At 59.0% G+C, this 15486-nt stretch overlaps 1 protein-coding gene across 6 annotated transcripts in view; it reads right to left on the bottom strand.

The window, feature by feature from the left end:
• XYLB (xylulokinase) overlaps positions 1-15486 on the bottom strand; it is a 45661-nt gene that overhangs the window by 15222 nt on the left and 14953 nt on the right. For all 6 annotated transcript variants that reach the window (XM_062216297.1, XM_062216290.1, XM_062216262.1 and 3 more), the window contains 6 exons: positions 11034-11115; positions 10251-10291; positions 9685-9800; positions 9300-9415; positions 8648-8721; positions 6985-7081 (listed from right to left, as the gene is read on the bottom strand). In XM_062216297.1, the coding sequence (XP_062072281.1) occupies positions 6985-7081; positions 8648-8721; positions 9300-9415; positions 9685-9800; positions 10251-10291; positions 11034-11115 (526 nt within the window). The remainder of the gene's footprint in view (positions 1-6984; positions 7082-8647; positions 8722-9299; positions 9416-9684; positions 9801-10250; positions 10292-11033; positions 11116-15486) is intronic.

Below are 15486 nucleotides of genomic sequence, written 5' to 3'. Positions count from 1 at the left end.
ACACTCCTCACTCCACACGGCCTCTCCAGCAGGGACGGGGCGGTCTGCTGGGCAGGAGGCCTCGCCCAGAAGGGAAACCTGCGCTTGCTTCCCACAGCATTAGAGGCAGCAACTCCGCAGCCCCAGGAACCCACAGCCGAACTCAGCACGAAAGGGAAGGATCACGCAGGGAACCAAGAGGCAACTCAGGGAACAGAGGAGCAACTTGAAGCCAGCTCCAGTCCGCATCTCCAGGTACATCTGAAGAGATCTTCAGGGTTCTTGGAAGGGACAGGCGTCTGGCAGAGGTGCCCACGTCACCACTCGGGATGCCGGCATCCCACACGGGCGCCAGTTTGAGTCCCGGCTGCTCCACTTCTGATCCAGCCGCCTACAAATGCACATCTTTGGAGGCAGCAGGAGGCGTGGCTCAAGTGCCTGGGCCCCGTCCCCCACGCGGGAGACCTGGACTGAGGCCCGTCTCCCGGTTTTAGCCCGGCTCCGCCCTGGTGTTGCAGGCAGGCGGGGAATGAACCAGCAGATGGAAGCTCTTTCTCTGTCTTTCCCTGTCTCTTTGCCTTCCAAGTAAAATGAAAATAAATCTTAATATTAAAAAAGAAAAATTTCATACAAAATGTATAATTATAAAAAAACATGGATTTAACGAATTTTTTGCACCAAAATACATTTATTTTTTAATTCCATTTCCCATGAATTTTTGGAAATACTCTTGTAGTGTCCATAAAATAGTAAACCACTATGAAAAAGAACCAAGAGACAACAAAGAGTTCTAGAAATCAAAACAGCACAGGTGGCCTCAACATAAGAACGCTAAATGGAAGGGCTAACCTTAGCAAAGTCTGATTTAATGATGGAAGACATAAGCCGGGGACCCCCTGTAACCTAGTGATGGCAAAGAGGAGGAATAAAGTAGAAGGCACCAAATGCATCCGTCCAGTTGGCGTCTCTTCATCCGACAAACATTCAGGGCGCGCAACTAAAACCCCAGGTGTGGTCGCGGTCCCGGGAACAGGTGGCCTAACAAGCGAGGTGAGAGTCCTGCTCACATTCGAATTAAGGATGACAGATGATAAGAAACACGGCCACTAACAACATGGACGTGACAGCGGCAAGTTGTGCAATTAAAAGAACAGGGAAACTGGGACCAGAAGCCCTTGTCTGGTGAATACCGGTTCTCTCGCCCTCGGCACTCCTGGCACCTTGGGCGGGAGAGGCAAGTCTCGGGGCAGAGGCAGCACCCCTGGAGACGCCCCTAACCCTCCCCAGTGCGACAGCCAAAAATCTCTGCATTTTCAGGTGTTCCCTGGGGGAACAAGACTGCTCCCCTCGGAAAACCTCCAGTCCCGTAGATTCCTGTTGAACCAACAGAGAAGTGGGAAGAAGCAATCAAAGGGACGATGTGACACGTTGCCCCCAGCTCAAGAGAATCCGGTGTCTACAGAGGAAGGGACGTGAGGCCTCAGCCGAGGAAGGTCTACACCTACGCCCACTGAGACACTTCAGAACCCCAAGGAGAAAGAGAAGATTCTAAAAGACTGTAGAGATGGGCTGGCACCGTGGTGCAGCGGGTTAACGCCCTGGCCTGCAGCACCGGCATCCCTCGTGGGAGACCCAGAAGCCCCTGGCTCCTAACTTTGGATCAGCTCAGCTCCAGCCGTTGCAGCCAACTGGGGAGGGAACCAGCGGATGGAAGACCCCCCCCCCCCATGTAACTCTGACTTTCAAATAAATAAATAAATGTTAAAAAAAAAAAAAAAAAGACTGTAGAAAATCTCAGAAGGGCAATGCTCAGAGTCAGAAAACAGAGCTCAGGGCCAGCGCCGTGGCTCACTAGGCTAATCCTCCGCCTGCGGCGCCGGCACCCTGGGTTCTAGTCCTGGTCGGGGTGCTGGTTCTGTCCTGGTTGCCCCTCTTCCAGTCCAGCTCTCTGCTGTGGCCCGGGAGGGCTGTGGAGGATGGTCCAAGTGCTTGGGCCCTGCACCCGCATGGGAGACCAGGAGGAAGCACCTGGCTTCTGGCTTTGGATCGGTGCAGTGCACTGGCCGTAGCGCTCATTTAGGGGGTGAACCAATGGAAGGAAGACCTTTCTCTCTGTCCCCTTCACTGTCTAACTCTGCCTGTCCCTGCACCTGTGTAGAATACCAGGAAGAAGTTCCCAGCTCCTGGCTTTGGATCGGTGCAGCTCTGGCTGTTGTGGCCATTTGGGGAGTAAACCAGCGGATGGAAGACCTCTCTCTCTCGCTCTCTCTCTCCCCCTCTCTCCCTTTCTCCCTCTCCTTCTCTCTCTGTGTGACTCTGTCTTTCAAATAAATAAATATTAAAAAAAATAATAATAAGCAGGACACTAGCCAAGCGTGACATATTCCAGCTACAGAACACTGTTGAGCCTGTCCATTTACTACCAGTGCCTGTTTAAGAGGAAAAAGATGGAATAAAGAAAAATCAGCCAAGGAGGTTTGCAGGTGTCCATCCCAGGAACTGGGCAGGGGAAAGGCACCCCCAGGGCAGCGTGCGGTCGTAACAGAAGGCCGTAGACCCGGTGTTCCAGGAAGCACAGACACAGACCTGTCAGTTCTGGAGGGAAAAGAACCGCAGGGCAGGACCCGGTCTCCCGGCTCCCACTGCAGCACCTGCAGCACCGCGTCCACCCACAGCCAAAGAGCAGAAGGCGCAAACTACTCCCGAAAGCCCTCTGACCACGGCAAGCACACACGCGGTGGGCTCTGTGCACTGGGGATGTGGCCCCCAGCACATCCATCCACTTTTGGGGGTCGCACACGGCCCGCACAGCAAATGAATACAGAAACTGGCAAAATCACACGATGGAAATGCTGGTGCAATGAAAATTAACAACAGGCACATAGACTCCCGTGACACAGAATGGAAGAGGCAGGTCATGACACACACGGCGCCACTTCAGGCACTGTGACGTCCAGAAGCTGGCCAAGCAAGACGGGCTGAGAGAGAGGACTCGCTGCCCTCGGGGGCTGGGGGAGATGGGGGCATGGGGCTGGGGGAGACGGGGTGGGGGGCTACTGTCCTTGGGGGCTAGGGGAGATGGGGGCGTGGGGCTGGGGGAGACGGGATGGGGGGCTACTGTCCTTGGGGGCTGGGGGAGACGGGATGGGGGGCTACTGTCCTTGGGGTTTGGGGGAGACGGGGGTGTGGGGGAGATGGGGTGGGGGGCTACTGTCCTTGGGGGCTGGGGGAGACGGGATGGGGGGCTACTGTCCTTGGGGGCTGGGGGAGACAGGGGCATGAGGCTGGGGGAGATGGGAGGCTACTGCTCTTAGGGGCTGGGGGAGACAGCAGGGGGCTACTGCTCTTGGAGGCTGGGGGAGATGGGGGAGCTACTGCTCTTGGAGGCTGGGGGAGACGGGGACGTGGGGCTGGGGGAGATGGGGGGGCTACTGCTCTTGGAGGCTGGGGGAGACGGGGACGTGGGGCTGGGGGAGATGGGGGCGCTACTGCTCTTGGAGGCTGGGGGAGACGGGGACGTGGGGCTGGGGGAGATGGGGGGGCTACTGCTCTTGGAGGCTGGGGGAGACGGGGACGTGGGGCTGGGGGAGATGGGGGGGCTACTGCTCTTGGAGGCTGGGGGAGATGGGGGCGTGGGGCTGGGGGAGACAGGGACAGCAAACAGGAGGGTTTCTCAACTGAGTGCTGATCGAGGGATGTCTCAGTAAAAAAAGGATAAGCCCGAGTCCAGGAGCAGACATCTGCTCCTGCCTCCAGTTAAGACATCGATGATCGAGAACAACACTGGTGCCGAAACCACCAAGAGAAAGCAGAGCACACAGCAACAAAATCGCACAAAGTCACCACAGAGCGTCCAGTGCAAGAGGCCCAAATGAACTGTGTTCCAGAACGAGTTGCCTCCTCAAGTGCAGGTTCATCCTGCGTCCTCAGGGCAGCCAGAGAAGGCAGCTGGAGCCACCAGGCAGGAAAAACAAAGCCCCGTGCGGTGTCTGAGCTGGTGAGGTGGCCCGGAGGCTGGCGGAGGCTCACCTGCGAGGCTACCGGCTCCACAGACGGGGGCAGGGCTGGACAGCAGAGGGCTCTGCGGACGGGGGCAGGGCTGGACAGCAGAGGGCTCTGTGGCCACACAGCGATCAGATCCCAGCAACTCGCTGGAGGAGGGGCCCGCCCCCAAACCCTGGTGAACTAAAAGTAACCCAGGTGGCAGGCAGCCCAGTTATGATCCAAGTTCTGATGAGATAAAAAGACAAGCCCCACAGTCTAGCCTCCGGAGAGAAGGACAAGCCCTTCCTGCAGGGAACTTTAGCTGCCTGGGGTCGGCGTGGCAGCACAGCAGGTTAGCCGCCGCCTGCAATGCCGGCATCCTGCGTGAGATCCAGCCTCACCCACTGCGGCTGTCTAGGGAGTGAACCGGCAGGTGGAAGATCAATCTCTCTCTCTCTCTCTCTCTCTCTCTCTCTCCCCCTCTCTCTGTAACTCTGCCTTTCAAGTAAATAAATAATGTTTTAAAAAAATCAGCCACCTGCTGAACAGCTCTATGTGCAGCTACAATGATCTCCAACGGAAGCTTTTTTAAAGTGCTAAGACATCAGGTGCTTTATCAACACTGTACAGCATGCTATGCTGCAGTCAAAGTTGTTTTTTTAAGATACATTTATTTATTTGAGAGGCAGAGTTACAAACAGAGAGAGGGAGAAACAGAGGTCTTCCATCTGCTGGTTCACTCCCCAAATGGCTGGAATGGTCAGAGCTGGGCCAATTTGAAGCCAGGAGCCAGGAGCTTCTTCTGCGCTTCCCATGCAGGTGCAGGGGCCCAAGCACTTGGGCCATCTTCTACTGCTTTCCCAGACCAACAGCAGGGAGCTGGAGTGGAAGTGGAGCAGCCGGGATTCGAACCAGCACCCATATGGAATGCCGGTGCCACAGGCAGATGCTTAACCTACCACGCCACAGTGCCAACTGCTCAAAGTTCAATGGCATTTTAAGAACATGAAGTAGGAGCTGATTTTGATTATTAGTAATTATATTTTTTTAATTATTTTTTTTTTTTAATTTTTGACAGGCAGAGTGGACAGTGAGAGAGAGACAGAGAGAAAGGTCTTCCTTTGCCGTTGGTTCACCCTCCAATGGCCGCCGCGGTAGGCGCGCTGCGGCCCGCGCACCGCGCTGATCCGATGGCAGGAGCCAGGTGCTTCTCCTGGTCTCCCATGGGGTGCAGGGCCCAAGCACTTGGGCCATCCTCCACTGCACTCCCTGGCCACAGCAGAGAGCTGGACTGGAAGAGGGGCAACCGGGACAGGATCGGTGCCCCGACCGGGACTAGAACCCGGTGTGCCGGCGCCGCAAGGCGGAGGATTAGCCTGTTGAGCCACGGCGCCGGCCAGTAATTATATTTTTAAAGCTTGTTATTACAAGGCTTTCCTGCATACACAATTAACCTAAACAAAAAGAGATGCACAGAAAAATAAGCTGACGGGAGCCGTGCACGTGCGCGACGGCGTGTACAGACATGGACGGCGGGTACAGACATGGGGTGGGAGGGCAGTGCCTTAAGCAAAGCAGGTTCACCCCCGGGGTGAAGATCCAGAACCCGGCTCCCGAGGCCAGCGGTGCCACTTCCTCCTCAGCACTGAGTCAGAGGTCCTGCTGCTAAACGCGGGCAGACGGCGGAACCAGGACAGGCCCGCCGCGGCGCTCAGCAAGTGCTGGCAGCCCCGGTCCTCACGTGACACGCCTCGTTACCCTCACACGCCAGTACAGCCAAGTGAGCCGAGGGCTGGTCCGCTACAACGCTGGGGCCAAGCCCCGCCCCCGCAGGCCCAGGGTCCCAAGCATGTTCACTTGGGAGACACAGGTGCCGGCCACACAGGTCCGGTTCCGCTCAGAGGCTCGCTAAGAGGATTGGTAACCTCATGCCGCTCCGCGGCTGGAGTGGAAACGCAAGGGCAGCGGCCCCTCCTGCGCCCACACAGGTCCGCTTCCGCCCCGAGTCCCTGCCCTGCCAGGCCCTGCTGGCCACGGCCGAGGACCTCTCCCCAGTCTCTTCTCGCACTCTGTATTCTTGGCAGACCTTCGGGGGATTTCCTGGGACACTCAGGGTGGTGAGATGAGGAGCTGGCAACATTTCTAACCCTCATTTTCTTGGTTTTAAAATGTGTATTGGGGGCCAGTGCTGTAGCAGAGCTGGTTAAACCACCGCCTGCAATGCCAGCATCCCATACGGGCGCCGGTTCAAATCTCGGCTGCTCCACTTCTGACCCAACTCCCTGCTAATACACCTGGGAAAGCAGTGGAGGATGGCCCAAGTGCTTGGGCCCCTGCACCCATGTGGGGGACCCAGAAGGAGCTCCTGGCTCCTGGCTTTGGCCTGGCCCAGCCCTGGCCATTGTGGTCATCTGGGGAGTGAACCAGCAGATGGAAGACCTCTCTCTCTCTCTCTGCCTCTCAAATAAACAAATAAATCTTCAAAAGAAAGGAACCTGGGTCCCGCGGCTGCCAGTGCAGTTTCCTCGCAGAGCCCCCAGACCACACCAGTGGCAGAGTAGGGGAGCTCAGGGACCCCCGAGAGCCACCTATCCCCCGGCTCCAGTCCTCAGAAATCCCTCTCTCCAGCCATCTGTCCCACTGCCATCCCCTGGGCCTGCCTCCTCCATGCAGTCCTCTGGATCTGGATGCTGGAGGATGGGCCCTGGCCAGGCTGGCCAGTCAAGGTCCAGTCACAGCCCCAGACCAGACTCCTCCCACCTGCATTGCCCGTGCCCGTGGGGTCCAGAATTGAGGACCTTAAGTCTGCAGTGTGGAGCTGACAACGACCCCTTCCAAGTCAGCAGCCAAAGACCCAGCTTCTGGGGACACGGCAGAGCAGCAGGACAGCCTGCCCCCCAGTGCCGGTCTGCCCCGGCTGTCCACGCCAGGGCCAGCCCCCTCATCACAGGCCTGAATGGACACCGCCCCGTGAGCCTCGGCCGCCTCCTCCAGGGCGCACCCCGCCAGCGCCTCACTTACTGACGCGGTAGCCCAGGCCTTCCGCATGGATCCTCTTGGCCATGAACTGTCCTTCGACCAGAGCTCGGATCTCCACGTCCCCGGGGAAGGCTGAGACCTGCGGCCAGGAAGGGTGGGCACACAGTGAGGTCCACGTGTGTGTGTGACAGGCGGGGGGGGGGGATGGGGGGGAGAGGGAGAGGGAGAGGGAGAGGGAGATGTTCTATTGGAGGGCTCTTCACCCATGGTCACGCACACAAGCTCACTCAGGGATCTCCAGGCTCTGGCAGCTGAGTGTTTGCTTTTGCTGTTGATGTGTTGTTGGGTTGGTTTTTTTTTTTTTTTTTTTTTTTTTGACAATTCATTTTATTTATTTGAAAGGCAGAGTGATAGAGAGACAGAGACCGAGAACTTCCATCCACGGGTTCACTCTCCTGGCCACAATGGCCAGAGCTGAACGAAGCAGAAGCCAGAAGGCAGGAGCTTCATCCGTGTCCCTCACATGGGTGGCACTTGGCCATCTGCTGCTGCTTTCCCAGGCCACAGCAGGGAGCTGGATCGGAAGTGGAGCAGCCGGGGCAGGAACCAGAGCCCACATGGGATGCCGGCGATGCAGGAGCAGCTTTACCCGCTGCACCACAGCGCAGCCCCAGCCAGTCTTTCCTGACAAAACTGAGGTAGTGGTGGCACCTGGGTCTTGGGGCAGCTGGGCAACAGAGCCTGGCACACGTCACTGACATTCGCTAAGTGAGGGCCATGAGCTTAGGCCAAGACACACAGGCCATGCAGGGTCCTCCCAGCCGAACCCGACAGGCCCAGCCCAGGCTCGCTTCCCCAGCACCTGAGACCAAGGGCAGAGCCTGCTTCTCCCCCATCCCAAACTCCTCCACTCTACCCTCAGCTCCGCCGGATCCCTCTGGGGAGGTCTGTCCCCACTTCCGGGGCCAGGGTCCTCCCACCCTCGGGTCTCACCCTCCAGGCCCCTCTCACAGAGGGGCTTTGTTACAGTGATGAAAAGCTGTGCACCTGCTCACTGCCCAGCTTCCCCCTGGACTGTGGGCCTCACAGAGCAAGGCCACAATGCGTCCTGTTCCCTCTGCTCCCCGCCTGGCACCCACCACGTGTACCTGTTGGGTGAATGAATGACTGAATGAAAGGCACGACCATCTCCCTGACAAACCTAGGACTGCTCTGCACAAAAGAAAACAGGTGTGTGTGGCGGGAGCGGGGACGACACTGTGGCCTAGTGGGTAAAGCCGCCTGCAGCACCAGCATCCCATGAGCACTGGTTTGAGTCCTGGCTGCTCCACTTCTGATCCAGCTCCCAGCTGTGGCCTGGGAAAGCAGCAGAAGATGGCCTGGTCACTTGGGCCCCTGCACCCACACAGGAGACCAGGATGGAGTTCTGGGCTGTGGCTTCAGCCTGGCTCAGCCCTGCCCATTTTGGCCTTTTGGGGAGTGAACCAGCGATGGAGGAGCTTTCTCTCTCCCTCTCGCTCTCTGACTCTCCCTCTCTGTAACTCTGCTTTTCAAATAAATAAAAATTTTTTTTAAAAGTATGAATCACAGCAGCAGGAGTGAATGAAGGAAGTCTCCACACACGCGTTTCTAGGCAGCGTTCTATGTCGCACTCAGAGAAGGGGCCAGCAGTGCCCGGTGCCGGCCCCCCCCCCCCCCAACGCACCTCGCGGCCATCTGCACTGAACCTGTAACGGCCGATCACGTCGGGGGTGATCTCCATGACATCAAAATAGAAGCCTGAAACAAACCAGGACGAGAGGGGCCATCGGTGGCCACACACACAAGATTGGCTACTCGCTGTGTGCTGTGTCCCCACCCCCCACCGGGGGACCCGAGCGTACCCCCCTCTCCTCCTCATCCCTCCACAGGACAGGGGGCACCAGACAGGCCTGGGCTCACACACAGCTGCGGCTGCCCCCAGCCACCCCCACGGCTCCTCCCGCTCCCACCTAGCAGCCCGGACCATACATGGCTGCCCCCAACCCGCCCCCAGTCCTGACACACCGACCCAGGCTCAGAGAGGGAGGCACACAGTCCAGCTCGGAGGGCCGCCAGGAGGCTGGCAGGACTCCTCACACGGCCGTGCGTCTGGGGCAGAGCGCTGTGTGCAAGGACACCAGGGTGGAGGCTGCCACCTCTGGTGCCGGCAGCTGGGACACTGAGGGCTCAGCACGTGTGGCTGTGCCCACCTAGAACCCTCACTAGAACCTGGGGTGCCAGGGGTGCCTCCTCTCCCGCCCCCTCTGGCCCCAGGCCGTCCCCTCCAGGAGCCAGCTGTGCCTCCTCCCCGGCCCGGGCATCAGTCGACAGCCTACCTAGCTGTCCGCCGTTCCCCATCTCCGTGGACTCCAGGGCCCTGGAGAACTCGCTCCAGGAACAGGAGGCGGACTCGTCGCGGATCTTCTCTCTCATCAGGGAGCCATTCTTAAAGCTGCAGGGGTGCACACAGCTCTGAGGGAGGGAGCCAGGGCCTGCTGCCTGGACCCAGGAGTTTCCGGACAGTCCCAGGCAGAAGGGGCTGCAGGTCAGGCTGTACCACAACCCCGCACAGAGTACAGCAGGTGCCCCAAACCCCAGGCGCCCAGGCAGAGACCGGGGCTGCGCCCTGCACACCACGCCCCTGCATGGGGGCACAGGGCTGGCTCTGTCCTGCAGCCCCTCCCCACACAGGGGGCGATGCCAGCCGGCAGCCAGGCTTACCACAAGAGGGCCATGTAGTGCCGGGGGTCAACCGGGTTGCAGAAGATGTGGCCTTCCAGAGCAGGCGTGGGCTCGCGGAGCCAGAGGAACAGGGTGTCGCTGGTGCCCAGGCTGACCTGGGGACGGAGTGCAGAGGCGAGGTGCCGCCAGCCCTGCCCACACAGGCTTCCGGCTGCCAGCCAGCACGGCCCACCCGGCCACCCCCAGCCCCATGGCTTCACTCCACACCCTGCAGACCTGACACATGCTAAGCCAGCGTCACCCCCAGGCACAGAGCCCCTGTGCCGACGTCCCGGAACCCACCCCAAGGCTGTGGGTGAGGGCTGCTGCCCCAGTGACTTCCCCTCTAAGCGCGGAGGCATGGGCTGCATCTTCCTGCCTGAACCCGGGAGCTCACGGCCGAGCCCCACCTCCAGCCCCTGCCATCACCACCCCTACAGGACTGGCAGCTGTCCAGCAGGACCTCTGGGTCCCCCCAGCACAGGAGCAAGGGTGCTGCTGAGAGCCGGCACCCTGGTCCCCTGGGGCAGAGAGGCACAAGCGCTTCCGGTGCGAGGTCAGCTTACCGCAATGTCCCCTTCCTCCAGCTTCATGCCCGCCAGCGACGCTGAGAAGAGAGGGCAGCTGCTGGTCAGCTGCAGGCACGTGAGGGCCACAGAGCAAACCAGCGTCCCCAAGACAGGAGCACCACACCACCCGACCCCAACCCCACACTCGGTGGTGGCCCCAAGGCAAGACCTCCAGGGTCAGGACCTCTGACTGGGCCGGGAAGTCTTCCCTAAGAGGATCCAAAACCCTACCGCTGCCCGGGGAGGGAGCGCAGAGAAACTGAAGGCCAGGTGGACGCCAAGGACGGGGTCAAGGCTGTGCTCACTGTCTGCCCCAGGCCTTGGTCACTGATGCACCACAGCGCTGGACAAAGGCCTGGTCACAGCAGGTGCTCACTCAATCTCAGAGCAGTGCGGGGAGGGCCCCCAAACACTGCCAGGGAGGTCCAGGAACCCCACCTGCTGCCCGACCCCCAGACGCTGCACAGCGCGACTGCCCACCTCGGGACAGTGCACACTGCCCCAACACAAGCAGAAGCAGGGGACCGGGGACCTGAACCCTACACCGTTCTGACGAGCCTGCAGGAAAACACTGCCTCCTTATGGCCTCCTTTAGCCTGCTGGCCAGCTCCCTCCTGGCAGGAGCAGACTGGCCTGTGAGGCTCCGTGGGGCATCAGGGCCCAGGTGGGGCAGACGCACGGAGTTGGGGAGGGGGCTTCACCAGAGCCCAACCTGGAATTCCCTGAAGTCCACAAGGCCCCAGCCGGGCCACCTCGGGAGAGGTCCCTCGGGCCACTCACCTGGGTTGTCGCCGGTGAAGGCGACCACTTTGCACCCTGGAGAAAACCCATAGCGCTGCACGTAGTAGGAGGACACGGCTCCCTAGGAGAAAGAGCAGGTACGCGGCTCAGGGGGGGTCGGTGCCTGGGGACCCAGGCCGCCACTGAGCTCCCTGTCGCAAACCAGGCATGGCCCCCCTGCCCACGACGGCCGGAGGAGCTGCGCAGTCCGGGCCCGGGGCACGAGATCTTCCCTGGAACCACAGATTCTTCACAAAGGACTGATTTATTTTCATCTACTTGAAGGCAGAGCAACAGAGGGACAGACAGACAGACAAAGAGAGAAATCTCCCATCTGCTGGTTCCCTCCCTGAGTGCCCACAAGAGCCAGGGCTGGGCCAGGCAGGAGTCAGCAGCCAGGAGCTCCACGTGTCTCCCTCGTGGGTAGCAGGGACACGGGACTTGGGCCACGCGTTAGCAGGGAGCAGGTCAGAGGTGGAGCAGCCGGGACTCAGGTGGGCGCTCTGACAAGGGTTGTGCATGTCCCAAGAGGCGGTTTAGCCACTGTGCCACAGCGCCCACCCCAGACCACTTGAATTTGGGATTCAAGGAAACTAGAACGCCATCATGTACCAGCTTTGCGGGCTCCACATGCCGGACGCAGTATAAAAAAACAAAACAGTAACAGGACCCGAAGGCAGGTGAGTGGGAGCGGGTGAGGCCTTACACACACTCCGCCCCCCAGCACCTGCTGAAGACCAAGTTGGCCACACAGGGCAGACGGCATAAACCGAAAAGGCGGAGTGAGGCAGGACTCGCCCAGAATAGGGCCATCGCGACCCTGCACGAGACGGGGTGGAGGGGCAGAGGCCAGACCCACGTTCTTAGAAAGTGGTTGTGAAGGGGGAGAAGCCCATTGCTTTCCCTGATTGTACCTGAGGCCCGGAAGTTTAAAATAAAGGAGGGGTGCCCTGGTGCAGCCATCCCGCTGCCAACTGAGCTACTGGTGTCCCAAAATGCAGTGCCTGGGTTCGAGTCCTGCCTCCGCTCTCCATTTCAGCTTCCTGCTAATGACACCCAGACGATGGCCCAGAGTTGGGCCCCTGCCACCCACATGGGAGTCCTGGGTGGAGTTCCGGGCTCCAGGCTTCCCCCGGCCCAGCCACGGCTGCTGTGGGCATTTAGAGAATGATCCAGCAGATGGGAGGTCTGTCTGTCTGTCTGTCTCTCTGCCTTTCAAGTAAATTAAAAAGCAACTGCCTGATAGCAAAGAGAGAGAGAGAGAACTGACAAAGGAAGCTACACAACGCGGCAGGCATTCCAGGACGCCCACACGGGAGCCCCGGGGCTTGACGCTGGCTCTGGCTCTTGACTCCCACTTCCTGCCGAGACAGACCCTGGGAGGCGGGGGGTGGGAAATGTCATCACCTAATGTCCCGGCTAGCTCAAGTATTTTTTAAAAAATGTATTTATTCATTTGAGAGGCAGAGCCCAGTGGTTATGAAGGGGGAGCCTAGCCCATGCCAAAGCTGGCCGCCAGAAACTCAACCCAGGCCGTCCACGTGGGGGGCATGGACCCAAGTCCTGGAGTGACCCCTGCTGCCTCCCACCGTGCGCATTAGGGGGAAGCTGCAATCAGGAGCAGACCCAGGACTCGAACCCAGGCACTCCGACGCAGCAGCCTGATCCCACGGCTTACCTGCTACGGCAAATGCCCACCCCCCAGAAGGCTTTACCGTGTCCCATTTCTACGCCAAGACCCTAAAAGCGTGGGCATTCTGCAAAGTTGTCTCTCAGGTTCCAGGTCACGTTCCAGGGAGAGATGCGATCATCAGCCACCCTGGGCAGGTCCAGACCCCACTGCAAGAGCAACGCCTGCACAGATGGCCACACGCACCCGGAGCCACACTACGGTGTCTGCTTTATCACCAGAGATGCGGCTGGGTTGCCACGTGTGCCTGTGCCCGTGTGGACTTGCACCTGCCCTACATGTAATGACAAGAACTTCCTCTCGTGCACATTCATTGCCCTCTAAGATGAAGATATCCACATCCCCTGCTCGGTGGGCCACAGCCATGGGATGGCTTCCCCAGATCCATCACTCTGTGTGACGGCTCCCCTGGTGTGTTTCTTATGGCTACAGTTCTGGGTAGGTAACAGTGATGGCTCTACTAACTAGGTCCTTGTCACCCACATGGGAGACCTGGGTGGAGTTCCAGCCTCCTGGCTTCAGCCCAGCCCAGCCCTGTTCATTGTAGGTATTTGGGGAGTGAACCAGCAGATGGAAGATCTCTGTCTCTCTCTCAAATAAAGAAAGACAAGGACATCTTTCTAAGTGGCAGATTTCCCGGTGATGGTCTGGAGTTTTGCCTCATGAGCTCCGAGGCTGTCTGAAAACCAGAGCCCGGGGCAGGTTGTATGCAGGCGGTTTAACCAGGAGACGGCGGTGGGCAGCCACCAAGAGGGGACAGGAAGGAGGGCAGGCTGGCCTGTGGGCACCGTGAGTCGCTCAGCTCTGGGCAGCGGGGGACTGGCCTGCAGGCTGCAGCAGCAGTGGCCACGCCCACAGGCTCCCTCGCCTGCTGGTGGGCACCCTGGGGGCGGCAACTCCCCAGGCCCCTGGTTCTAGGAGCACAAGAGGATCCAGAGTGACTGCAGGATGGACAGTGAGGGAGTGTATGACAGGAGGGGTGCAGGTGACACCTGCGTGGAGCCACAGGGGCTGTGGGCTGGAAGGATGCAAGGGAGGGTCCACGCAACACATGTGCAAACACCTTCCTGTGGAGAATGAGGAAAAGTCATCTGGGGGCTGCCTTCAAAAACAGGGAAAAGGCTGGTATCAGGTGCAGCAGGTTCAGTCACAGCCTGAATCCCATATCGGAGCACTGGTTCCAGTGCCAGCTGGTCCCCTTGCGATCCAGCTCACTACTAATGCACCTGGGAAAGCAGGGGAAGATGGCCCAAATCCTTGGGCCCCTGCACCCACATGGGACACCTGGATGGAGTTCCAGGCTCCTGGCTTTGGTCTGGCCATTGTGGATAGAAGATTCTCTCTCTCTCTCTCTCTCGTCACTTTGCCTTTCAAATAAATAAATGCCCAAACACTTGGGCCATCTTCCACTGCTTTCCCAGGCCCATTAGCAGGGAGCTGGATCAGAAGTGGAGCAGCTGGGAACCAAACCAGAGCACATATGGGATGCTGGCGCCGCAGGTGGCGGCCTTACTCACTATGCCACAGCACAAGCCCCTACAGATAAACCTTAGAAACAAAAACAAACGAAACAAAAAACCCAGAAACTGAGCTCGGGCTTGGCTTCCCCATCCTGTGATGCAGAAAAACCACAGTTTCAGGATCTGCCCCTTCCGGTTCCTTGAGCCCTCGGCTGGCTCTGCGAGGGCTCCTCCTGGGAAGCAGGCGTGCTCAGCACGGGCAGACAACACCGGCTCTCAGTGTCACAGAGCGCTGGAGCCACGCAAGGCCCTGCTTTGCTGAGTTGCACCAGGAGCAGACGGGGTCTGCTGGGGTCCAGTGTGGTCGCACTCAGGGCAGGAGCGCTACTCCCTGGCTCAGATCACTGCCTCGTGGTGCCATGAGCCCATGGGGAGCTTCCAAGGAAAGCCCGGCAGCTGGGACTCCAGTTATGAGAGCGCCGCCCCCCGCCAGGCTTCGTGACTACACAGGCCCCACCTCCATGTCACGGCTCTGGTCCCCACGGCTCCTTGTGGCTGTTCTGGCTGTGGGGCAGGTGCACCCCACCCAAGGGCTCCACCGACAAGGCCCAGGTGTCTTTACTACACTGTCCCACAGGAGAGCAGAGAACAGCACTGGTCGACCAAGGCTCACCAAGCACAGCCAGTGCCCGGGCATTCCGAGTGGCTGGTGCCACATTTGTGGTGAGTGTGTGTGGTACTGATACCTGGGACTGGGCACGCTTGTAAGTAGTGTGAACAGCCTGACATGACAAATGTGCAGAATGGCTGTTTAAAATTGATTGATAAGCGGAGCTGGTGCTGTGGCACAGCAAGTTAAAGCCCCAGCCTGCAGTGCTGGCATCCCACATGGGCACCAGTTCTAGTCCTGGCTGCTCTTCTTCTGATCCAGCTCTCTGCTATGGCCTGGGAAAGCAGTAGAAGATGGCCCAAGTGCTTGGGTCCCTGCACTCACGTGGGAGACCCGGAAGAAGCTCCTGGCTCCTGGCTTCGGGTCAGCTCAGCTCTGACCATTGCGGTCATTTGGGGAGTAAACCAGCAGAATAGACCTCCCTCACTCTTTGGCTCTACCTCTCTCTGTAACTCTTTCAAGTAAATAAAAATAATTCTTAAAAAAAAAAAAAAAGATTGATAGATGGGGCCAGCACTATTGTGAAGTAGGTAAAGTTGCCGCTTGTAGTGCTGGCATCCTGTTCCCATACTGGCACCAGTTTGAGACCCAGCTGCTCCATTTCTGATCCAGCTCTCTACTATGGCCCAGGAA

Source organism: Lepus europaeus, chromosome 2 (assembly GCF_033115175.1).
Source record: "Lepus europaeus isolate LE1 chromosome 2, mLepTim1.pri, whole genome shotgun sequence".
Classification (NCBI taxonomy): Eukaryota; Metazoa; Chordata; class Mammalia; order Lagomorpha; family Leporidae; genus Lepus; species Lepus europaeus.
Note: the sequence above shows the minus strand (reverse complement) of the source record. Positions and strands in the feature narration are given on the sequence as shown.